Raw genomic sequence first — 25,516 nt, forward strand, 5'->3', positions numbered from 1 at the left:
CCACGTCAATTTAATAACAGAGGATGGGAATTCAAATTAGTTAACTTTAGCTGGAAGCCTTATTGTGCCCCTATTCCATTAAGATATATACTCTATTTTGTATACAAAAAAACCTCAACAACCTTAAGTATGGTCATTTTTTATAGAAGATTTTTTCCAAAGAACATGAAGGATAGTTAAAAACTTTTCATTCTGTATCTTGTAGTATTATTTTTTTAAAAAACTTATTTCCAGTGTTTTGGATATCCATATATATTTTTTATACATATGCATGAAGATGTGAATATATAAGCAGGCATATATACATACATATACATTTGTGTTTGTTTTTCACATTGTTTTGCATCTTTTTAACTTAATGTTATCTTTAAGATTGTTTCTTAACAGCACATACACCAATAGTTTTTTTTTAACTAGTCATGTTTTTTAAAAATTGAGTTTTAAAATATGGCTGCTGTAATATCCCTGGGCTATAAACTGGGTTTATCAGTACCCCTGCTACAGCCTCTATAAGATAATCATGGTCAAACTATATTTACTGCTATTATTTAATTGACAGAGGTAGGCTTAACAGAAAAAGGAAACAACATTCTGTTTTAAAGATAAAATGAGATGTATTGTTAGAAGAAACAGATCCCAAGTCCCAGCTTTAACATTAAAAAGCTGGTAAAACACAAGCATAAGTAAACTAAAAAAAAAAATTCTCCGTAACTTGAAAGTAACACTTACCAAACACATCTTCTTTTTTTGGAATAAAGAATACGTGATCATCAGAGAATGTGAAAATGAGTATTTTTTCTTCTGTTCTTCTTGAGGTTTGGCAATCGGAAAGAGGTCTGTCTACAGAATTTTAAATATAGCACAAATGATCAACAATATCCAAACAATAGTAGCATACAAATATGATCCTTAGCCATTAGGGGAAAAATAATATACATAAAAATCTCTCAGTAACAAAGAATTCCTTTTGTATAGGAGCTCAAAAACAATTGGATTTTTTAATATATGAATTTAAAAAGGTAGAATAATGCTAGACAAAATAAACTTTTAATAAAATATTTGTAATAAAAAACATTTTCTAGTCTTTAGTTAATAAGAAGGAATAAAAAAGGAACTGGGAGGGAGTGATATATAGGCTGGGAGCAATAGGTCAAATGCCTATAACCCTAACACTTTGAGAGGCCACAGCAGGAGAAATGGCTAAGAGTTTGAGACCAGCCTGGGCAACATAGCAAGACCCAGTATTTTCTTTAATTAGCCAGACATTGTGGCTTACATCTGTAGTCCCAGCTACTTAGGAGGCCAGAGCAGGAAGATCACTTAAGTCCAGGAATTCAAGGTTACGATGAGCTATAATGGGGCCACTAGCCTGGGAGACAGAATACCAGAGACAGACTCTGTCTCTCAGGGAAGAAAAAAAACAAAGGAATTATAATATGAACCACTGTAAATTAGTATCCTAATCCCCTGGAAGTAAATATTGAATGAGTGAATAAATTGAATTTATATTCAAATTTAGGTACTATCACTACAAATGCTGCTAACTTATAAGGAAACAGATCATATCCATATAAAGCACTACTCAGAAAGTATCAGCCATGTAACCATTCTCGTTGCATTATCAATGGCTGCACTGTGTGTGTGTGTGTGTGTGTATGTGTGTGTGTGTGTGTGTGTGTGTGTGTGTGTGTGTGTGTTGGAAAGCAAATACAGTGATTTACAATGAGGCATGTAACTGGAAAGTTTCACTTGGCCCAACCAGTGCATTCTGTCCTAGCAAGCTTGGAATATAACAAGGGAACTTCTGATAGTGACTTAAGGCGTCTCCTAATTATAAAAGTAGGTTGAGGCATTCTTCCTGGCAATTAAAGTATAATATTTAAATCTAGTTAGCCAAAACATCTTATCTGAATGGTGCTTAAGTAGCTTTGCTTACTTTTGTCCTTATGCCTTTCTTATTCATGTTTCCATAACAGACTACTGTCTGTTCAGTCTTTGTTTTTGATATTCCCCACAAAAGTCATGAAAAATGGTAAAATGAGCCCCCATGCATGTACCACCTAGTTTTAACAATTGTCATTCATAGCCAGTCTTGTTTCATCAATGCCTTCACACATTCACCAACTCCCCTACGCCTATCCCTAAATTTTTTTGATACATAATAGCTGTACATATTTATGGGGTACAGGTAGTCTTTTATCTACATAGAATATAATTTGATTAGATTTTTGCTCACTATTATCACATTCTGGCCCTGTCATCTTCAGATTACTTTGAATTTGCTGAGTATTTTGGATATTACTAAAGTTGGATGTTTATAGATAACGTCATCTTTTTGTCCCCAAAATCTGTCAATATGTCTGATAGTATTTTACTTCAAAATTTTAAAAAATATATTAAAAGCCACTGAAAATGATAAATAATAAAACTGGGGCTTAATAAATTAGTGTTTGTTAATTTCTTTAATAAATGGTTTCAATTTGCAGAATAATACAGGAATAATTCCTCATCAGAGAAATGAGTTATTTGCTCCTCCCAGAAGGTTTGCAACGGTTTCATATCTACCTACCCTTTGGAGCATTTATCTTCTGCCCCACTTCAGTTTCCTCTCCTGAAGGGAAGTTGGGAGGGATAATTCATTCACTGTTAAATAATACCACTAATTTAAGAAAGAAGATAGTAACATCAAGTATATAAAGAGAGCATACTTATTCAATTACTGATGGTAGGTATGGTATTATTTATCAAATCATTCAGACATTATAATTTCATTTTCAAATTATCCACAAGGAATTTTCAAATGATGCCTTGCGTAAGAGTATAAAAAAGAAACTTTAAAGTTGCCAAAGATACTCTATAGCAAAAGAGGGAAATGCTATATATTATACAAAGAGCAGAACGGTTTTCCACTTAGAGAAGGATTTTTCTAAAGCACAAGCCAACTCTGCCTGCACAAAGCTTAACTGGAGATTCTTAGAAGAAAAAGCAATCCCATGATATTCTCTTGAATGCATTTAATTCTTCCAGCTTTTTCATAGACGTCTCATGTCTTTTATCCTTCTAATGTCATCCTTATTTCCTTGACTGGGGGAAGGAAGAATCGTTTCCATTGTGTAGGTAAAGAAATGGAGACCCAAAGAAGGTAAAGATGTTGAGGCCCCCCAGGCAAACTACATAGATAAGAGCTAAGATCCTGAGTCCCTCACTGAGTCCAGTAGTCTTCGCACTAACCACACACTGCCTCGCCTTCTGTGCTGGAGGACACAGCAGAGAGTCTGCACATAGTTTAAAAAAAAAACCGAAAGAATCCTTATGCAAATGGTCATTTATGGTGGGGCAAGACGTAATAATAAGATATGAAGGAAATGCTATTAAGACTGAAGAGAATAAAATGAAATCTATTTAATATCATTACTGAAAGGGGAGGCTAATTACAGAATATGCCAAAAAATAAGAAATAGAAAGTAGCTGAGCTCCTTACCAACTGATTGCAGCTTTAATTTCTAACTACCACATTTCAAAGTAAAACTTGGAATTTATCAACCTAAAATATAGTATGCAATATTTTTTGAGACAGGATTTCACTCTGTTCCATTGGCTAGAGTACAGTGTGGCACAATCATAGTTCACTGCAGCCTCGAAGTCCTGGGCTCAAGCGATCCTCCTGCCTCGGTTTCCTGAGTAGCTGGGACTACAGGTGCACACCTCCATGCTAACTTTTAAAAAAATGTTTTAGAGAAGGGATCTCACCATGTTGCCCAGGCTGGTCTGAAACTGCTGGCCTCCAGCGATCCTGCCACCTCGGCCTCCCAAAGTGCTGGGATTACAGACGTGAGACACTGCACCTGGCCTTCATTCAAATTTAAAAACAAAACCTCCCAATGACATAGAAAGACATGAGCAGCCTGGACAACTCCTTTAGTATCATCTTTAAAAGTAGGTCACTGACATGTTTTCACAACAGAAACCACTGTAGAAACCATCTGAATTCATTTTCTAAGTGTCTAGTATGGAGATGTAAATAAAGGGAGAAAATGTTGCTTTTGAAGGGTGCCTTTGAAATGGTAGAAAAACGCTAACTCTCTAATAAGAGTTCCTGAAAATCATGGTATTTTACCTGAACGTTATTTACTTCACAGAAATGTTTGATAACTTCCAACAGAGGGGTCAACATGGTAGCTTTGCCTTCAGAAACACCATCGATCTTTTTTAGATTTTCAACCGTAGTTGGTCTGTGTTTAAAAAAAAAAACAAAAAAGGTCAAGAAACCACCGAAACAGTATCACTCCAGCCACAGAGCTGATTTTCAGCTTCATATTGAAAATCTCAATAGATGTACATTTTTTCCCACAAAACCAATATATAATACAAGTAACCAAGTTTTATAACTTCTTTCTTTGCTTTCCACCACTTAAAGACTTGCCGTTTTAACAATTTATGAATAAAGACACTACTGCCTCCTTCACCAGAAAAACACATTACTAATGGTAAACAGGCCATTATCATGAAGAAACAGGCTAACATCAAATGTTCTGCTCTATTACTGATTTTATTATCATGATTTTTATAGAAATGAAAAGGAAAACTATGAGGCTATAAAAGGGGACAATTAAGAGGCTATGAAACTCTCAGAAGAAAGTCTTTTATTATTTTCTCCTACAAAGTAGTTACCTGTAACAGTAAATCTGCTAACTGTACTTTAGTCTTTTAGCTCAATATTTCTTATTTCTGATTGTGTCCAATATCCAAGAGACTGTATGATGTCTTCTTTCTAAAAGTCTGCCAATCTAATGATTACTTTTTGCTTAAATATCTTGTCTAAATATTAAAGAATAATCTTAGAATATTTTTATCAAAATGTGCGATATAAACACTCTGTAATATCACTGGAATAGTCTGCACTAAGTAAAATTTAGTGACAGAAACAATTTTTTAAAAAGAAGCATATAATTACCAGAAAAAAATTTTTACAAGAACGAATATAATTACCAAGCAACTATTCTTTGGAAATAATTTCTTCTAAATATTTAATGACCACTTTGTGTTTCCCACAGCACCTAGCACAATTCCTGACAAACACTAAGAGATAAGGAACTAATACCTTTATTCTGAGAGTTTATATAATAATACATGTTTACCACTAATGACAAAAAAATAAAATACAGCACTGTGTGGTAAGTGTCACAGAAGCATCTTTAGAATTCATCTAAAAGTCCTTCGTAAATTCAAGAGAAAGGAATTTAAGACCACGTAAGACTTCATGGAGGAAACAGTAATCTGTTTTAGATTACGGATTACAGATCTAGCTTTGTTGCTAGATCTTGAAGGATTTCTTAAGAGGAGTTTTGAGAAATGAAGGAAACACTGCAAATAAATACCTGGAAGGTTAAAAGGACCTTTGACAATGGTAAACAAAACTATTCCAAATTCTGTGACATAGATGGAAAAGTAGGTTTAAGCCCATAAAAGGAGGGTCTGGAATTCTAAGCTAAAGGAAGTTAAGACTGTGAGAAAAGATTTAAGCAGAAGTACATGATAAAGATTAATTTGATACTCATGTATCAGATGAAACAGAGAATGAGTGACCAGTTAAAAGGCTTTTGCAACAGGCCAAAGGAAAATGGTCTGAACTAACACAGTATCACTAAAAAGGAGGAGGAAGGCATAAGACGGATACACGAGGAACATGTAAACAAAAAGATCTGAAAGCTAAATGAGAGGAAGAAGGGAATATATGTTAAGAGGAGTGAAAATAATGAGAGGTCTTAAACATTAGGAACCTCTGATTAGGAACAGGGTGATACAACTAACAAAAATAGAGAATTCAAAAAAAGAGTTTTGGCACTTGGGTAAACCACATGTATGGAGGGTGGGTAGATAATGGTTAGATTTTATATATATATATATATATATATATATATATATATATATATATATATATATATATATATATACACACACACACATATATACACATACACACACTGAATCTGCCCAAAAAATATAGGTGGTTTTCATATATGTAGAGAGATGGGGCTAACACTCACCAAAGAGATTAGCACAGCAACATGAGAGATTTGGAAGTCACCTCACAGATGTGACAGTTAAAGCGATGGTCCTATGTTAGAAGAAAATAAATTGGAACACACACAAAAGACAGCTTACCTCATTTTGGCCATGTCCACCAGTATCTTGTTTGTTGCCAGAATAGCTGGAGGAACATTCATTTTATCGCCATGTTTCTGCCGAGCGTCTACCAATTTGCCATATAACACAGTCTGAACAAAAAACAAAGACACAACTCAATACTTTTTAAAACATACTTGTATCCAAACCTTTATTTTTAGAGCTTCACATATCACATTTTCCCCTAAGATGAATAAACCAAACTCTACCTCAGACTCCTAGCAAAAGAACAATTTTTAAAATACTGGCCACAGAATTTTAAGCATGCACAGGATCGTCACTAACCTCTCATAAAATAATTGCCTTTTTACTGTAGGCTTACCTGAGTCTCCTGCTCTTGAGCTGAAATAACAGGTTCTGAAGAAGTGTGAGATTTTTCTGGTGACTGCACCATGATACTAAAATATTTAAAAGAAAATAAATAATAAGAGCATTTCTTTCTCCTAGTTTACTTTCTATTTCGTTCCCCAGAATATCTTTCCAAGTTAGCACTAATGTTTATTCTTCACATTATACTAAGGTAATTTATTTAATCACAACGGCCTAGATTTTAAACATTTTGGATTAAATATATTCATTATAATGGTAAAGTAAAAATTGCAATTTGAGTTCATCACAAAATTGGTGTGTTTAAAAGAGCATTTGTACCATTCTCTTCCTCAACCAAATGCTTTGACAGAAAGTACTCCTTTATCCATTCCAACAATAACATTCTTTTAACCTATTGGTTATAATAGATTTTTTTAACCTACTGGAATACAATCTTTTATTCTTGTTGTAATAATTGATTTTTTGGTTAGTGGAGAACATGGGCAAGGATTAATCAAGTTATTTAGAATTTCCTTCAAAATCAAACGAAAATGAAAAAGTCATTTTGTTTTTGTTTCCTCACAAGGACAGAAAACACCCCATTAGCAAACTAGATAGAAAATCAATTTCTACGAGAGGCATTTCTTCTTAATTATAAATAGGAAAATTTATAAAAATGAACTTGTACAAAATATCCTATAAAAAGATGCCAAATTTAAGTGAATTCCTGTTTCGTGAGGGTAGAAGGGAAAATGTTTGGTATCAAAGATATGTTTTTAAATTTCTCTGTAGCAAGAATTTAGCGTAAAGTGAAATTTGATTTCCATAACTGGCAAACCCTATCACTAAAATAAGTAGACTTGAACCTGAGGAAAGAGAACTCCAACTGAAAGAAGAATATCAGAAAATCATAAACTTCTTTTAAATTATACATTAGCCTTTATCTTAGTATTTACAGACATCTTTATACTATATTACTAGCAAAATGGTATTTTAAATTATTTCATGAAGAAATTTTATATATACTGGCAAATGTTGGGTAACAGATCTCTGAGGCAGAAATATGTACAAAAAACATTTAATAAAAAATGTGTTGTCTATGTTATTACACGTGCACAAAAGAAAAGATTGAAATAACTATAATGAGCAGCATTAGAGATATAAGTGAAGATACTGTATCCATGAAACAAGAAAAGACTGTCATACATTATCAAAGAAATAAGAAAACAAGAGTTAGAAATTAAAAACTTGATAACTAAAATTAAAATTTCACTACATGGGAGGGGATAAAAAGTTAAGGAACTCTCTAAGAGTAAACAGAGAGACTGAAATGGGAGAACAGAAAAATTAATGAACACTAAAAACCAATCAGAGAAAAGAATTATGAACACCAAAAAAAAAATGTAGCAATGGACATAACAGTTTTGCTTAGTAGTATGTATATAATATTTATGTAGTTATAATACTGTAAAATAATATACTATAATATAAACAAATTATTACTATGACTAAACTTTTAATATAATTACATTAGTAGAGGAATGAGTGAGGGGAAATCTACCATGATAGGAAGTTGACAGAAAATTTCTAATACTAATAAGTCAAAAACTAGTCATCTAAACATGTCAGAAGTATGGAGGCAAATGTCAGAGAAATCAGCTGGAATATTTGGGGGTGATTGATGCTACAGGAAAGAAGAAAGTGAGTTTGGGAAGCGTGTGGACTAGTGCGCTTTGTCATAAGCTTTTAAGTACCAATTGATGTCTTAAACCAAGTACATAATAGTTACTGATATATAAGCAGAATGTTCGCTTCTGTACACTAAGCCTATATATTTAAATTAATTTCTGGACCACTCCATAGGTATCCCAAACTCAGTATTATCTATCAGTAAACTCCTGATTGTAACCAAAATCAACTTCTTTCAAACTCCTGTTGATGTTCTGACCTCCTCCCATGAATCATGAATATTCTTAATGCCAATCTAGAATGGTAAATCCTTTCCAGAAGTTTTTCAATTGATTTTTGCCAGGATCTATCAGAGGAATCACTATTTGTGGCAGGAATGGCCTTATAAAATGTATTTCTTAAATAAGACCTGAAAGTCAAAATGACTCCTTGATCCATGGGCTGCAGAACGGATGTTGTGTTAGCAGGCCTGTAAGCAACATTCATCTCCTTGTATGTCTCCATTACGGCTCTTGGTGACCAGGTGATTGTCAATGAGCAATAGTATTTTGAAAGGAATCTTCTTCTAAGCACTAGGTATCAATAGTGGGCTTAAAATATTCAGTAAGCCATATTATAAATAGATGTGCTGTCATCCAAGCTCCACTGTTCCACTGACAATGCACAGGCATTGATAGTGCACAGGCAGAGAATCTTAAGGGCTCTAGGATTTTTGGAATATTAAATTAGCATTGGCTTCAACTTAAAGTCACCAGCTCCATTAGCCCCGTAATAAGAGAGTCAGGCTATCCTCTGAAGCTTTGAAGCCAGGCATTGACTTCTCTTCTCTAACTATAAAACTCCTAAATGACATACTCTTCCAACAGAAAGCTGTTCCATCTACATTGAAAATCTGTTGTTTAGTGTAGCCACCTTCATCAATTATCTTAGCTAAATCTTGTCAATAACTTGCTGCAGCTTCTACATCATGTTACAGAGACAGCTTTTTTTCTCTACATCCCATGAACCTCTGCTAGCTTCAAATTTTCCTTTTGCAGCTTCCTCACCTCTCTCAACCTTCATAGAATTGAAAAGAGTTAGGGCCATACTCCAAATTAGTCTTTGACTTAATGGAATGTTGTGGCTGCTTTGATCTCCTGTCTAGACAACTAAAACTCTCTCCATATTGGCACTAAGGCCTTTTCGCTCTTTTATCATTCATGTGTTCACTGAAGTAGCACTTTTCATTGCTTCAAGAATTTTTCCTTTGTATTTGCAACATAGCTAACTGTTTGGTGCAAGACATCTAGCTCTCCGCCTGTCTTAGCTTTTGACATGCCTCACTCACTAAGCTTAATTATTTCTATCTTTTGATTTAAGTGAGAGATGTGTGACTCTTCCTTTCACTTGAACACTTAGAGGCCAATGTTATTAACTGGCCTAATCTCAATATTTCTGTGTCTCAGCGAAAAGAGAGGCCCAAGAAGAGGGAGAGAGACAGGGGGAAAGGCCGATTGGTGGGGCAGTCGGAACACACACGGCATGGAGTATATTTGCCATCTTATACGGGCACGGTTCATGAAGCTCTAAAACAATGACAATAGTAACATCAAAGATCACCAATCACAGACCACTATAACAGATATAATAACAATGTAAAAGTCTGAAATACTGTGAAAATTACCAAAATGTGACACAGCACATGCTGTTGGGAAAACGGTGCCAACAGACTTGCTTGATGCAGGGTTACCACAAACCTTCAATTTTTAAAAATGCAACATCTGCAAGGTGCAATGAAGCAAAGCACAATAAAACAAAGTATGCCTGTATATATTTTATACAAATGCAACTAAATAGTCTTTAGATGCTAGAGGTAGACAAATACAGATTTGAAAGCTAGCCCTGCCATCAGCTGCATGCTACTGAATAAGTTAGTTAACTTCTTAACCTTTGGTACCTTCAACTATAAAGTGAGGATAAATATTAACAGCCAACACATACATTGTAAGAAATAAATAGGCTATTACATATAAAGTTCTTAGCATTTAACACAGTGCCTGGCAACAGTAATATCCAAGAAGCATTAGCTATTAAATTAACATTAATAATAGGTTGCTTTAATAATTTTAATACTGAAGGCTTATGCTTTAACTTCCTTATGCCAATGAAATATCCCAACACCCGACAGTCCTTTCTCTGTTGGAAAAAAAGAAAAAAAGTGCTCATAATGTATAGAACACAGAAATATGGAACTCTGTACCTTTTTTTAGGAATGGTACTTCCAGAAGAAATCTTCTTGAATGCTTCATAAGAATACATCTTCTCCAAATGAGACTGCTTTTAAACACATAAAAGTCCATTAGAAAAAGAAGTTGTAAATGTGAGGAAAATAAAGATGCAAAATCTCACAATGTCAGTTTTTCCTTTGATTAATCAAGTCATTGAATAAACCACCCGAAAATAAGCTCATGAGTTATCACCTTCTAGGGTTACAAGGCAGTTAGAAATGCAACTTAATATCCCATTTCTCCCAAAACTATAGAAAATAATTTTAAAAAATGCAAGAGTCAAAGTTACAAAAACAATTCCACTATTTAATACATCTTGCATACTTTAATAAAGCAGAAAGAGCTCACCAGAAAACCTAATTCATCACATTTGTCCATTATCCCAGTGTTCTAATTAGCTGAAGTCTGCCTGTGGGTTAGTATTTAATCTGTAATAGTTCTCTCAGCTCCAAAACAAAGCAAGAAAGTGTGTGCATATAGCTTTAATGAGAACATTTTGGAATCAGGCTTATTTTTCTATCAACTATAAGTATTATAATATGTAAAAAAAACCTCTAAGTCAAATGATTAGAAGGCTTAAAAGAATCAAAATGAGTTACTTTCTCAAATCCTTCTAATACTTCTATTAGCCCCCAAAATCATGTACCACATATTTTAGTCTTGCTCATTCCACTTCTCTTTCCAAATTTTGTGTTTTGTCATATATGCCATTTTCTCTTTAATTGGAGAATTAAAATATAAAATTTTAAAACAAGAGTTTCATCAATATCTTTAAAACAAACCACCTTTTCTGCAGTTAATTCAACCGGTCCTTGATTAGAAGAATGCTGTCCAATGCCTGAAGATACAGCTTTAGAGCTGAAAAATAGTAAAATTATCTCAAATGTTAGAATGCAATTATCTAATTCACGAATCATCACACTCCCACTCTGAGAAAGGTACATGAAATTATATTATTGCCCTTTTAGAACTGGTGATTTTTAAAACTGATGTTTTAGTTTTCCCAGAAAAAGCTCTAGGAGATTCAAGAAGTTTGAAAGAAAAAATTCATAAATGATAGAAAGCATGTAAAGGTACTAAAAAAGTAGGAAACAAGTACACATTCCCTTCCCACCTTCTACACATAAGAAAGAAATTGCTACATGGATTCCTCAGCATTGATCTCAATGCTGCTGCTGTAATCAATGGGAATGAAGCTTTCAGTGCTCCCCAACAACCAAGGAAGTATTCTATGATTTATCTTCCTCACGCAGACCCCTGCCTCTAAACAGACCAAAATAAGCACGGAAAAACAAACAAGTAACTTATTTTATCTGTGTAGTGCCTAAACAAGTAACTTATTTTATCTGTGTAGTGCCTATAAGTTGGTATAATGTGAATCATTTAAACAGCAACAACAACAAAAAAGAAATTAAAAGAAAAAAAATTGAAAAATGAACCTAGGCAGAAGAGACTTCGTTGGACACCATTCTTCATATTCATTAGCTTGAAGGATAAGTCTGGGAGGAGATTCTGTTTTGGCTTCAACAAGCCAATTTCTACCCTATCAAAAGCAAGAAGAATGTTTTAATGCACAGTGAGAAAAATTAAGTCAAACAGGCAGACTTCTAGATTGTTTACCTTTCCAGTAAGGGTGCAAATCTCCGCATATTTGTTATGCCCAGGAACTTTTTGCAAGAATCCCTCAGTTATGAGCTGACAGGAAAGAGCCTTCCACCAATTCTCCGTCTTATCCTTGCCAATGCCAAAGAAACGGTGAGGGCGATATTGATCTGGAAGACGCTGAGAATTCTGAAATCAGGAATAAAATCAATATCTTAAAATGTTGATTTAATTAAACAGGTTAAGTAAAACACAAATCCATCTATTGACTCTTTGGACTTAACACTGAATTTCAACTTTAAAAACCTATAGAGTTTTTATACCTATCGTGCTTGTTGTGAACATTCAACTCACAAACATAGAAACAGTGTTCCTTTTGTGTTTTAAATAGCAGGAAATTTCACATATAATTCAGATGCATTTTTCAATGTATAGGTTTGGATATGTGTTTAGAATACTTAACCTTTGCTTTTTAGACCTCTGTTTAGCATACACACATTATTTTTTGAAAACACTGATGCTAATCTCCAGCTCAAGACTAGAACCAGTGTGACCAACAACAATGTGACCCAACATCTACTAAGCCACAAGTACAGTGCAACAACTCACAGCTTCCACTGCATGGTGGTTTTTATCGTGCTTTTTGTTCATGAGAAGCACTGAGTTTACTTAATCATTTTTGATTGACCTGCTTCACTGAGACATACCAGGAAAAGCGATGCATGTGAAAACAGTTGACAGTTTTGAGGTATTTTCTTCTAAGAGAATTCCTATGGGAGATTTTTCACAGCCATCAAGTTCTAGAAATGTTAGGGGAGCTGGCCTATTATATGCCATTCTCTTGTCCTCTAATGGAAAGGACTTTACCTGCCTTCACTCTCTACAAAGTATTTTTCCATTCACTTTGTCCTCTTCCTGCCTCTTTCATTCATCCTACACATTTAAATACTACTTTCAAATGTGTATAGTAGTACATGAGCATGGGACTTTATAGAAAGTCATGCCTGTCTAATGTATTTGTGGTGAATATGGCAGGTTGTAATTCAAGGATCATTCAAAACTCCATCTACTGTGACTTCTTCTACTGCAGAATCTAGGAAGTTACTTAATATCAACACTTTTTCAAACTCCCCTTCAGCTAGGGTTCTGGACATGATTTAAGTTCTGCTAATCAGATCTCTAGCTGCATGGCATGTGTAAGCAGAAAGTGAGGCAAAGGCTGCTACTCCTGCTATTTCTGCAGGCATACATGATTGTGAAGGTGCTTAATTTTCACAAGACGGCATCAGGAAAGAACCCAGCACACAACTACTAGATTCCTAAGTATGGAGAGGTATCCGTTTGTTTGATACAGATTACAGCAGGTAGAGGTTGGTTCTCAGAGCCAGCAGAAATAAAACCTTCCTGATGGTTACAACTTCCAACTCAGTGCTGTTTGGGGTCAGGTGCTGTAGAGGCAGCTGCCCAAGTTGACAGATACTAAGTGCCTCTTCTGCAATCAAAAAGCTAACTAGACACTAAAAATTACTCTTCCAGCTTTTCCTTTCATAAGCAGAAAAAACCTGAAGTGAGCGTGCATATTTATTAGCATGAAACAATTGAGATTTTTTCTCATGAGTAGGGAGTAACTGTCCCTACCCCTCAGGAGCAATGAGCATTGTCAGTACGGTATACTATGTAAATAAATTCACATTGTTTTGTTTCCATGGCAATCACCACACAGAGAATGAAATATCTTTACTCTTTGATACAGAGTATCTTTGTTTTAAAGGCATCATAGTCCCTTTTCAACTAGAAATCCAAACTGAACCAAGTAACATTTTTTTAAAAACCCAGAATTAAAACAGGATACAGTAAGAATTTTCAACAACAAATGTTTAATGATTTCTCACTCTTAGCAAGGCATCCTTCATTAATTCCCTAAGTGTTCTAGTTAACATAATTATGCAGATTATCCACTGATAGCATAAAACTACCTAGGATGAGAAAGTCATGACAAAGTTCAGCACTTCAATAACGTGATGATATGTATATAAGGTACAGAGAATACAATGTAGGGATTTGGGCATTGATTATTTTTTATTTTTTTTTTTTGAGACAGAGTCTTGCTTTCTTGCCTAGGCTAGAGTGAGTGCCGTGGCGTCAGCCTAGCTCACAGCAACCTCAAACTCCTGGGCTCAAGCGATCCTCCTGCCTCAGCCTCCCGAGTAGCTGGGACTACAGGCACGAGCCACCATGCCCGGCTGATTTTTATGTTATATATATTAGTTGGCCAATTAATTTCTTTCTATTTTTATGGTAGAGACGGGGTCTCGCTCAGGCTGGTTTTGAACTCCTGACCTTGAGCAATCCGCCCGCCTCGGCCTCCCAGAGTGCTAGGATTACAGGCGTGAGCCACCGCGCCCAGCAAGGGCATTGATTTTTGTAGAGTGGACTATTCCAAATGGGCACTGATTTTTAAGGAGGGCACAATTTTATACACACATTCCTTACCAATTGAAAATTTTCATTCTAGTATCTCTAGATCATTCAATTTAAAAATATGAATTTAAAAGTGTAACAGCACAATAAAGAGAAAAGGCACTAGACTAGTAGGCAGAAAACCATTTGCTCATCCAATTCTGGTACAAAGCAACCATATGACTTAGAGCAGGTCATTTAACTTCCATTTTAAGTCCATTTCAACTACAGTAAAATAAGGTGAATAGGGTTAGTCTTTGCCAGTTTTAGCTCTAAGAGGCTATACTTCTACAGGATGTAATCTCAAAAGGGGAAATTTCACCTTGTTCTTTTCCTTTAAAAATCAGATGGGAAATATAAGGGTCACCAAAACTACATACCATGGAATATGGGAATCTATTAACTGATGGGTAAGAGCTGGAATAAAGAGAACTGACTGGCCACAGTATATAATGCAAGGTATGAGTTCCTGATAAAAGCAAAATCTTTGCCCCACTATCCAATAGAGCAGTGGTCCCCAACCTTTTTGGCACCAGGGACTGGTTTCATGGAAGGTAATTTTTCCTGGGGTCAGGGGCAGGGTGGGAGGTGGATGGTTTAGGAATGATTCAAGCACATTACATGTATTGTGTACTTTATTTCTATTATTATGACACTGTAATATATAAGGAAATAATCACACAATTCACCGTAACACAGAATCAGTAGGAGCCCCGAGCTTGTTTCCTACAACTACTGCTGCTGCGGATCTGGGAGGAGGCGCAGCTCAGGAGTGATGTGAGCAATGGGGAGTGGCTGTAAATACAGAGGAAGCTTCGCTTGCTCACATCCTGCTGTGGGGCCCAGTTCCTACCAGGGGTTGGGACCACAGTAATAGAGATGAAAGGAAAAAAAAAAAAAAACACCACCCTGCTACTTCTCCATATTAACTTCTTTAAAAATCGCAATTGCTTTTCGTGGTAATTCTTTCTGCTGTGAATGCCGTAGTATTCTCTACCCATCTTCCCTCATTCTACCTCTGAATGAATATCCAAATAGACAACATTTCGCCAAAATCTACCAGAGTGCCTCATAAAGTAGGAAGCTCTAGTGATACCCTCCACAGAGGCTTCTCTAATTTCCCTCAGCACCAGCTCTTCAGAACTTCAATAATACTGCATATCTATTCATACGTCCCTTATCTCTACATTATACTTATTTCCTCCCAACTGGATGGAAAGTCTCATCTAATTTAGCTTTGAATCCCCCACAAAATACAATACAGTGTCTTCCACAAAAATACATATTTAACTAATGGAACAAAAATATTAATAGTTATAAACTCCAACCCAAGGAATTTTAAATTCCTGAGTTCTAAAAGTACAAAATAAGCACATAGCTTTTCTTAAATATTTTAACTTTTTTTTCTTTTTAGCCTCTATCCCAGTTCCTACAGGCCAAAGAAGCTCACAGCTACCACTACGGAAAGTCATTGTGATCCATAATTCTATGTGTAAAATAAAACCAATGATAAAGTAACAATTATCATTAGAATATATTTCAATCAGATGAAATAGCCTGTCCATAAAATTAAATGGATAACTGTCTCCTGTTAGTTTCAAAATTATAAAGGGTAATTCAAACTACCAATAGTCCAATAGCTGCCTATTGTCAAATCATATTTTATCAAACGTGTTATATACTTCTAGAGCCATGATAAAGTTTAGCAATTTGATAATGTGATCAGTAAAGAGGTTTCACTTAATCTCCTGGTTATACAAATTAATGACTGTGTTTCTCTTTCCTAATCTATAAAATTGAGGTCACTGCACATTTTATCACATACTCATACAGGGTATTTAAAGATTTTTATATGGTGAGCTATTTAGATAGCCAAAACAAAGTTCTTTAGGCAATACTTTCACTATTTAATTTCTAATCAAATTTATGCTGTAAAAACAAAATTTTAAGCTCCATTCACAAACTCGTGGAGAGGCTGCATAATTGTTTATACCATTTAGAAAAATCTTGTGTAAGAGAATCATGTGCTGCTGAAATTATATCTGTTATATATTTACATATATTATCTTTTTAAACAAACTCCAATAGTTCCCAAATTTACAAAGAATTAGTTTTTCCTAAATTCATTAAGGGGAACAATTTACTAAATTCTCAGAGGAATTACAATGTTAACTTTAAAAATGATATCCCCGTAGATACCAAGATCAGTGAAATGAGGGGGAAAAAATTTGCCTATTTTTTGCTGCAGTTAGTGTCTACAAATCTTCATTAAGTGGTGGTACTTTTTAAAAAGCTTTTCACTTTTATCTAGCAAGGGTAGTATAAAATTTCACAAATGATAAACTTCTTAATTTGAGGACTCCCAGAAGAGACTGCTGGTGTAAGTGGTCTGACTTGGTTTTTTAATAGGTGAAATCTGATCCCTCTTGTGACCGGTTCAAGTTTGTCTAGGAACCCACTTATTTGTTGATACTGGATACGGCTGGATTATTCCAAATTAAAACAAGGACAATTTTGATAAATTATACATTCAACTGGGATACACAGGTTTTGAAGGTGATAGAGATACAAGAAATTTTCATAGATCTCAATTATATTTAAGCTGTCCCTTACAACTGAAATTTCTTTTTATAAAAAATATAGTATTACTCATAGCAGCTAAAGTAGTTCCTTAGGCAACACTTCTATAACTAATCAAACTTGTGATTTGTAAACAATTTAAACTCCATTTAAAATCTAAAAACATCAGTACATGAAAAGTTAAGAGGTTTTAAACATATTTCATTAAAAATATTTCACAGCTAATTTAATATATTCCTTTCTAAACAAAATAAAAACTCAGAAAATATTCATGTGAAGCATTTGAGTATTTAACAAATAAATGCTTACCTAAATGATTTTTTAAATTCTACACATAAAATGAGAATTTTAATCTCTATTTTAAAGTATATTTTTAATAAATATGTATATTTACAAAGTATGCTATCTCTCACTCTTGATTTATTCAACCAGTATCAATCTATAATACTTTTGTTTTACAGACTTCTAAATCAGGAATCACATAAACAAAAGGACTACAGAACAAGTTCTTGGACTATGAGAGTCAGTCTTACTCAGATTTGTACCTGCAATGTAGCAGAATGCTGATGTACTAATCACTCCAAAAAAAAGGAGTTGAATTGACTATGAATTCATTGGGAAAGCAAAAACACACCAAAAAGCAAAAAAAAAAAAAAAAAAAAAAAAAAAAGCTTTCTTAGAATTTTAAATACTTCTGATAAGAACAGAAGGAAAGATTAAAAACAAAAAAACAAAAAAAACTTCCTGCCAAATATCATTATTGAAATTAGATACTCACAAAACAATCCCTGAAACTAAAGTTTTACTCAAAGTATTTAGCAGTTTCCTGGGCACTAAAAGATACAATTTTGTTCTGCCTGTCCCTTGACACAATGAAAGTTAACTTTTCTTAATTATCCTAGGAAAGACCAGCCAAGGGATTCACCCAACTGCAATGTGATAAACTAACACAATGCCAGACTGCCATGCAGTGCCGAATAGCAGCTGAACATGAAAACAGCGAAGGTATCATACACACAGGTTGTTTTATCCAGTCATGAATGTAGTGTTTAACTGGAACTTAATATGACTCTCTGAATTTCTAATAAACCCATTTAAAATGAAAGCTACAATCGTAATATAGCAAATTTCTGAAGAAAAGAGTAACAGGAGTAAAAGAACTATGGAGGGAATTCACTGACATACTTACAGATCCTCGGAGAAATAAAATTGGAACCCTAATTCCAAACTTTCCTCCTAAGATGTCCACAGCAGATAGCAGCTGAAATGCTTGAGGACCAAAGTCTTGGAATGTATCTTCTGAGGAATAGCAATGACCAAGTCTAAATAACAATAAATTAAGAAATTAGCCAAGGCATATACTTTTAAAAATAAAAAGATTTCATGTAACAATTAGCCAAGTAAAAAATATCTCAAATGTGCCAACTGCTTCAGAAGTTACAGATAAAGTTCATTACAGCCAAGAGTGTGGGTGTAGTGAAAACATGAAAAATAAACTATAACATAACAGCTATAACTGTAGAGAAGAAGTTCCAGCAAGCAGTGTGGCAGTATTTACAAGCAGAACAGTTCCATTTGATTGACTATGTAAAATATTGAACTTCTCTGTTAGCTTTTGTTGGACAAAAAAGGCCTGTTACAAAAAAAAAAAAAAAAGAGGGGGTTTTAACTTTAAAAAACAAACAAATCCAGGTTGGCACCTCCTGCTGCTGCTGCTTGTGTGCTCATTCAGGGCAGACCTGGCATTTCTTTCCTGAAGCCGCGGCTGAGGACACTCCTGAGCTAACTGTGGCCAAGGAAAAGCCCATGGAAGGAATCAAGACTGAGAATGACATTACTTCTTAAGGTGCTAGGGCAGGACGGTTCTGGGGGTAGTTTAAGATGAAAAGGCATACATGCACCACTACTTAAACCAATGAAAGCCTACTGTGAAGGACAGAGCTTGTCGATAAGGCTGATCAGATTCCGACGTGATGGGCAGCCAGTGAATGAAACAGACACACTCGCACATTTGGAAGTGAAGGATGAAGATACAACTGAGGTGTTCCAGCAGCAGACAGGAGGCATCTACTAACAAGGGGACCTGCTGCTTTACTCCAGAACTCTCTGCTTACAGACCAAGAATACATTCTCAATTAGAAAAACGCCAATTTGGTTCCACCACATGTCGACTACAAATACGGTTCTCTCCATTCTTTTTCTCCTTCCTTGTTCCTTTATTGTACATAATCAGTGTATGAGCACAAGCATATTTTTTTTAATGGCCTATGGTTATGTTCTGATTGACATGAAATGGAGACGGGAGGGGGAAAAGTACAAAAAGCACTGGCTCTGTGAGAAGACTCCCTCTTTTCCCTAGTGGCACATTCATTCAGCTCTTTATGTTCCAGAGAGTTATTTTGCAATCACTGTTCTAAAAAGAAACATAAAAATCCTTGTATACCTTATTCAATTGGAGAATTTTAATATTTTTCATTTATTATTGTAGAACCAAGAACAATTTTATAACATCTTTTATATGTAACTGTTACATGTAGGGCAATCTGTCTTTAGGTAAATTACTGTAAGTCAGTCCTAGATAGGTTTCCCTTTAAGCCAAACATCTTGTTTGAATAAACATCATTGAAAATGAAACAAAACCCAAATCTCCTACGCAATAAATTGTTAAACTCTAATGACTATAAAATATGACACAAAGATTATAAACCTTTCATTCATGTATTTTTTTTTTTTTTTTTTTTGAGACAGGGTCTTACTCTGTCACCCAACCTGGGTCAATCAAAGTTCACTGAAGCCTCCAATTCCTGGGCTCATGCGAGTCTCCTGCCTCAGTCTCCTGAATATGTAGGGCTATAGGCGCACACCACCAGGCCTGGCTAATTTTTTTACGAAGTTTTTTTTATAGATGGGGGTCTCACTATGTTGCCTAAGCTATTCTTCAACTCCTGACCTCAAGCGATCCTCCTGCCTTGGCCTCCCAAAGTGCTGGGATTATAGGCATGAACAATTGCTCCTAGCCCATTTAAATACATTTGGAAGCTAAATTTCTAAGTCATCCTTCCAGTAGATTTGAAATTATCATTAATACAAATGAGAATTCTTTAAGTAGGTTGATAAATAAATTCATTTTTATTTAAATAAATTCATTTTTTGTTTAAAAATTAAAATATGTATCACTGAACAATAATTCAACTAAACATGATTTGAAAAGGGAGAAAACAAAGACTTTTGAAATGTTCATCTATAATAAGAAATCTTTACCTGGACCTGCAATTATCACAGCATTTTTCAGTTCCTATAATTTCCAAGGAGGCTTTTCGTAGTTGTTTGTCCTCAAAATGAGACAAGATGATTCTACCCAAGAGAAAATTTTAAATTAAATAAAAGAACAAAAACATATATGTTAAATTCATTCCTGAAAATAATGAGGTAAAATCATCATTAATTGATTCACTTGGGACCTCATTATTTGACTTCAGTTTATTCAGGCAAAAAGAAGGTTGCCTTAAAAATTCAGCACACATGTAACAGCAACAAAACATTTCAAAATACTTCAAACTACTTAGCAAAACTTTTTTTCTTAAAGCAATATGGAGATACCTTAAAGTGATACAAGTAGATCTACCATTTGATCCCATTACTGGGCTTGCTACCCAAAAGATCAAATGACACTCTATAAAAGAGACACCTGCACTCGAATGTTTAGAGTAACACAGTTCACAGTTGCAAAGATGTGGAAACAACCCAAGTGCCCAAAAATACATGAGTGGATTAATAAAATGTGGTATATGTATATCGTGGAGTACTATTCAGCTATAAGGAACAATGGTGACATAGCACCTCTCGTATTTTCCTAGATAGAGCTAGAACCCATTCTACTAAGTGAAGTATCTCAAGAATGAAAAAATAAGCACCACATGCACTCACCAGCAAACTGGTATTAACACCTAAGTGGACATATAGGAGTAACTTTTATTGGGTGTCAGGCAGATGGGAGGGGGGAGGAGGGTATGGGTATATACATACATAATGAGTGCAATGGGCACCATCTGGGGTATGGACACACTTGAAGTTCTGACTCCGGGGGAAAGAGGGAGAAAGGCAACACACTAAACTAAACATTTCTACCCCCATAATATGCTCAAATAAAAAACATTAAAAAAAAACTTTTTTCTTAAAAGCATCCATAAATCCATGTTATTAATTGATATAAAATAAATGATACATACTGTCGCCTACAACTATTGGAAAGAAGATATTTTTCCATCTTTTCCATCATCATTAATTTGTATGATCGAAACTTTTCATCATGTAGCTCAGTAAGGCGGTACCTGTCAATTAAAAATATAACAGGAATATGTTAAATTATATCAGCACTTTTGTTATTTTATTTACTTAACTATTACTGTTTATTTTTCATAAACTAGAAAACCCACACCCCTATAAAAATAGTTTTTTTCACCCCAGAAAGTTCTCATTATCCCTTCCCAGCTAATGCCCCACATATGATGTATTTTTCTGATTTTTTTTTAATGAAAATTGCTTTTGAAAAAATTCTACCTACGTCCAAGTATCAATTCTTCAGCTGCCTTTGAAAAATTACTATAAACCCTAAGGTTTTCATTTTGATTTATATGTCACAAACTTTTTGGCTTACACCAAGCCTTCTATAATATGTCAATTTTTATACTTCCCCAATAAAAATGTTATTATTTCCTATAAGAAACTAAAAGCATTAATGTAAGAAATACTGAAAGAAGCTCATGACCCAAATATAATCCAAATATTAGCTCTTCAGTACTTCTCAGCCCTCTAAAACTGTCTCTTGGTATTATGGAACACGTAACAAAATTGAGTTCCCTTCTCAATTATAGCTGATTTTTTTGCCATAATACTGAATTTATTTAAAATTGTTAAAGAGATGTTTCTTTTTTTAAAGTCAATGCTGCCATAATTCATCCCGACTCTCTTCATTTCTAGTCTTCTGTAAAGAAACTCCATGAATATCAGAAATCAGATAATGATGATCTCCCAAATAGCTTTGCAAATCTTCCCAAGAATAAATAAAAGTCTAGGTTACATAGATTTCAGATATTTTAAAAGAAAGCAATGATTTACCTACAATACCTAAGTGATCATACTAATTTGTATCAAGATGGACTTCACTCGCTAATATTTTGACTATTCAACCTTCTGACTGATTAAAATTAAAATACCTCTGTATTATTCTAAATGAGTTCTGGAAAGTCCAAACACACAAAAGCTGTTACTCAAAAACATTTTTGTCATCTGACACCACCAACCACCATGCCGCCCTTCCATGTAATTTTCCCCAACGCCTCTTCCAACTAGTTGACTCTAGTTCCAGGTTAACCATATACAGTGGTCTCCCCTTATCCACAGGGGATACGTTCCAAGATCCCCAGTGGATGCCTGAAACCATAGATACTACCAAACCCTATATATGCTATGTTTTCCTCTACACGTACATGCCTATGATGAAGTTTAATTTATAAATTAGGTACAGTACTGTGCTTTGGGGCCATTACTAAGTAAAATAAGAGCAACTGAACACGCGATACTGCAATGGTCAATCTGATAACCAAGATGGCTATTAAGTGACTGACAGACATGCAGCCTGTGCAGTGTGGATGTGCGGGATAAAGCGACCATTCACATCCCAGGGCTGACAGAACAGAGCAGCGTGAGATTTCATTGTGCTACTCAGAACTGCTGGCAACTTAAAACTTATGAACTGTTTGTTTACTTCTAGTATTTTACATGTAATATTTTTGGATCGCAGTTGACTGTAGGTAACTGAAACCGTGGATAAGGGGGAACCATTGTAATCTCATCCTTCCTACCTTAAGGGCTAAACATCGTTTCTTTTGGGCGTTATTTTGTTTGTTCGTTTAGCTCACCTCCTCCTCAGAAAGAAAAAACAAGGAAAACAAAACCTTACATTCTCAGAACTAGATTCTCCCTTATCTTTGGTTCAGATGAGACCTACATTTAAATAATCTCAACGCTGTCGGTAACAAATTTGAGAAAATAAAACTACAAGTCTCTCACTCTCTCATATGTCCATTTAAGATCTCAGTTTATTCAGCTACCTGGAGGTGTAGTTTGAACATACTTTATCTTGGCAGCCCCACTGGTTACCATATATAGGTTTCTCTCCTGAGGTTTTTTGGGGTTTTTTTCCTATGGATAACAGGGTAAGTTGGTAAATGCTGTCCCTTAAAATTTTTGCAAGATGAAGATTTCTTTTCCAATATAAATCTCACAGAACTTAAGTACCAACAAAATACTTGTTTAGGAGTTAAACAAAATGGTTTTCCTGTATTTAAATACTGAATTCTTAATATTTTTTCAGGGCAGTTTTATCAGTACAGCACAACATAATTATTCACACACAATCAGGGAGAGCTAGCACGCTCTCATGGAACTAACCAAGGAAAGAAATAGTAAAGATGGTCAAATAGGGATTGGCAAAAGTCTTTTGGAATAATCACTATTGTACCATGGGAAGAAAGAACCAGTAACAAAAATAAACGGTATCTGAAATAACTATGGCTGATGACATATCACAACTTGAGAGGATCTGAGGATGGGGAAGAAACCGTTCATTGAAACACAATAGAAGGAAGGGATTCCACAGGATCTATGTCACGTGCCCAAGTATAATCCCGATTTAGTTAATTTCCCGCATTACCCAAGGCATGGCTGAAATTAGGTCATCTCCTCCATGTGGCAACACCCACCGCAAGTATTCACAGATGTTCTCTGGGTTTAGGAGTATTTTTATGGCTTTAAATGTACCCACAAATTACTTGAAATCTTGGACATTGCCTCAATACTTTCAAAGATTATGTGGAAAGGAAGAAAGAAATCTGCAAGGGTAAAAGCAATAAATATTTTTACCTATGTATATTCATGTCTACTGAAGCCCAGAGTACGTGACAAGAACTCTGAAGTCCATCACGACCAGCTCTACCAATCTCCTGGTAATATGACTCCATTTCCTTAGGAGCACCATAGTGAATGACTCTGCGAATGTCAGGTTTATTAATGCCCATTCCAAAAGCTATGGTAGCTATGACACACTGAGAATAAATAACAACACAGTTTGACAAACACATTTAACAAAATTAAAACCTTACATATTTATCTTTTGGTAAAACAATTTGCACTAACCAAAGTCTCTGGGATAAAACTGAATCTAATATAATTTCAAACAATCATTTATAGATTAAAAGATTATCTGCTAACTTTACACATTAAGGATTGGTGACTATAAAATGGGACTTCTGTTCACTCTATAAAAAGTTGTAAATGAAGTGCTTTTTCTGAACACCTGTGAATACAAGACATAGAAAAGACTTTTAAGATATTTACTATATAAATAAAACTTTCATATTATGAAGTTTCAAAAGATTCTCATTAAAGATGATAGAATGAAACATGATACATTATCCCTGTATCTTTAAGAGGATAAAACTGATAGAATGCCTAACATGTATGAATATACTGAGATAAGATTTACATGACTATGGAAAATTTTTGAGAAGAATTAGTGATAAATACACAGAAAACTAAACAAAAAATATGAATAAAAATTTAAAAATGCAAGAAAAATAACAATATACAACATGGCTTAGAAATAACAAGCATTTACATTTATATAATTGTATAAATCCTGCACACTGATCTAGTGAAGATTATGATATAAACCTACTGGGAGTAAAAGTAATTGGAAATGCCTAGACAAGATGGACATGGTAGTTCATGCCAGCACTTTGGAATGCCAAGGCAGGAGGATTGCTTGAGGCCAGGAGTTGAAGACTAGCCTGGGCAAAATAGCAAGACCCCATTTCTCACGTCTTTGAGAGGTGTTTTCATCTAAATGAATAATTACTAATACATCAAGACAAAAGAAACCATTGGTGAGTTAATAGCTTGAAGATTAATTGTCAAGGTTCTGTAGTAGCAGCTAATAAATTTTATCTGACAATTTCAAGCCACTGAGATAACAGAATAAAATGTAAACATTCAAGAATTTGGGGCCGGGCACGGTGGCTCACACCTATAATCCTAGCACTCTGGGAGGCCGAGGCGGGCAGATTGCTCAAGGTCAGGAGTTCAAAATCAGCCTGAGCAAGAGCAAGACCCCCGTCTCTACTATAAGTAGAAAGAAATTAATTGGCCAACTAAAAATATATAGAAAAAATTAGCCGGGCATGGTGGTGCATGCCTGTAGTCCTAGCTACTCAGGAGGCTGAGGCAGGAGGACTGCTTGAGCCCAGGAGTTTGAGGTTGCTGTGAGCTAGGCTGACGCCACGGCACTCACTCTAGCCTGGGCAACAAAACGAGACTCTGCCTCAAAAAAAAAAAAAAAGAATTTGGATAAAATTTTTAAACAG

At 34.9% G+C, this 25,516-nt stretch overlaps 1 protein-coding gene across 7 annotated transcripts in view; it reads right to left on the bottom strand.

Moving 5' to 3' along the window:
* The window catches only part of WRN (WRN RecQ like helicase), a 107,604-nt gene that overhangs the window by 14,875 nt on the left and 67,213 nt on the right, over positions 1-25,516 (bottom strand). For 6 of the 7 annotated variants that reach the window (XM_075997126.1, XM_020282486.2, XM_075997128.1 and 3 more), the window contains 12 exons: positions 24,018-24,199; positions 21,323-21,424; positions 20,355-20,447; positions 18,283-18,415; positions 12,072-12,242; positions 11,891-11,994; positions 11,237-11,309; positions 10,424-10,500; positions 6,509-6,584; positions 6,166-6,278; positions 4,118-4,232; positions 730-840 (listed from right to left, as the gene is read on the bottom strand). In XM_075997126.1, coding sequence (XP_075853241.1) covers positions 730-840; positions 4,118-4,232; positions 6,166-6,278; positions 6,509-6,584; positions 10,424-10,500; positions 11,237-11,309; positions 11,891-11,994; positions 12,072-12,242; positions 18,283-18,415; positions 20,355-20,447; positions 21,323-21,424; positions 24,018-24,199 — 1,350 coding nt within the window. The remainder of the gene's footprint in view (positions 1-729; positions 841-4,117; positions 4,233-6,165; positions 6,279-6,508; positions 6,585-10,423; positions 10,501-11,236; positions 11,310-11,890; positions 11,995-12,071; positions 12,243-18,282; positions 18,416-20,354; positions 20,448-21,322; positions 21,425-24,017; positions 24,200-25,516) is intronic. The other variant, XM_075997127.1, reaches the window with a different exon arrangement.

This window comes from Microcebus murinus, chromosome 24, assembly GCF_040939455.1.
Source record: "Microcebus murinus isolate Inina chromosome 24, M.murinus_Inina_mat1.0, whole genome shotgun sequence".
NCBI classification, from domain to species: Eukaryota; Metazoa; Chordata; class Mammalia; order Primates; family Cheirogaleidae; genus Microcebus; species Microcebus murinus.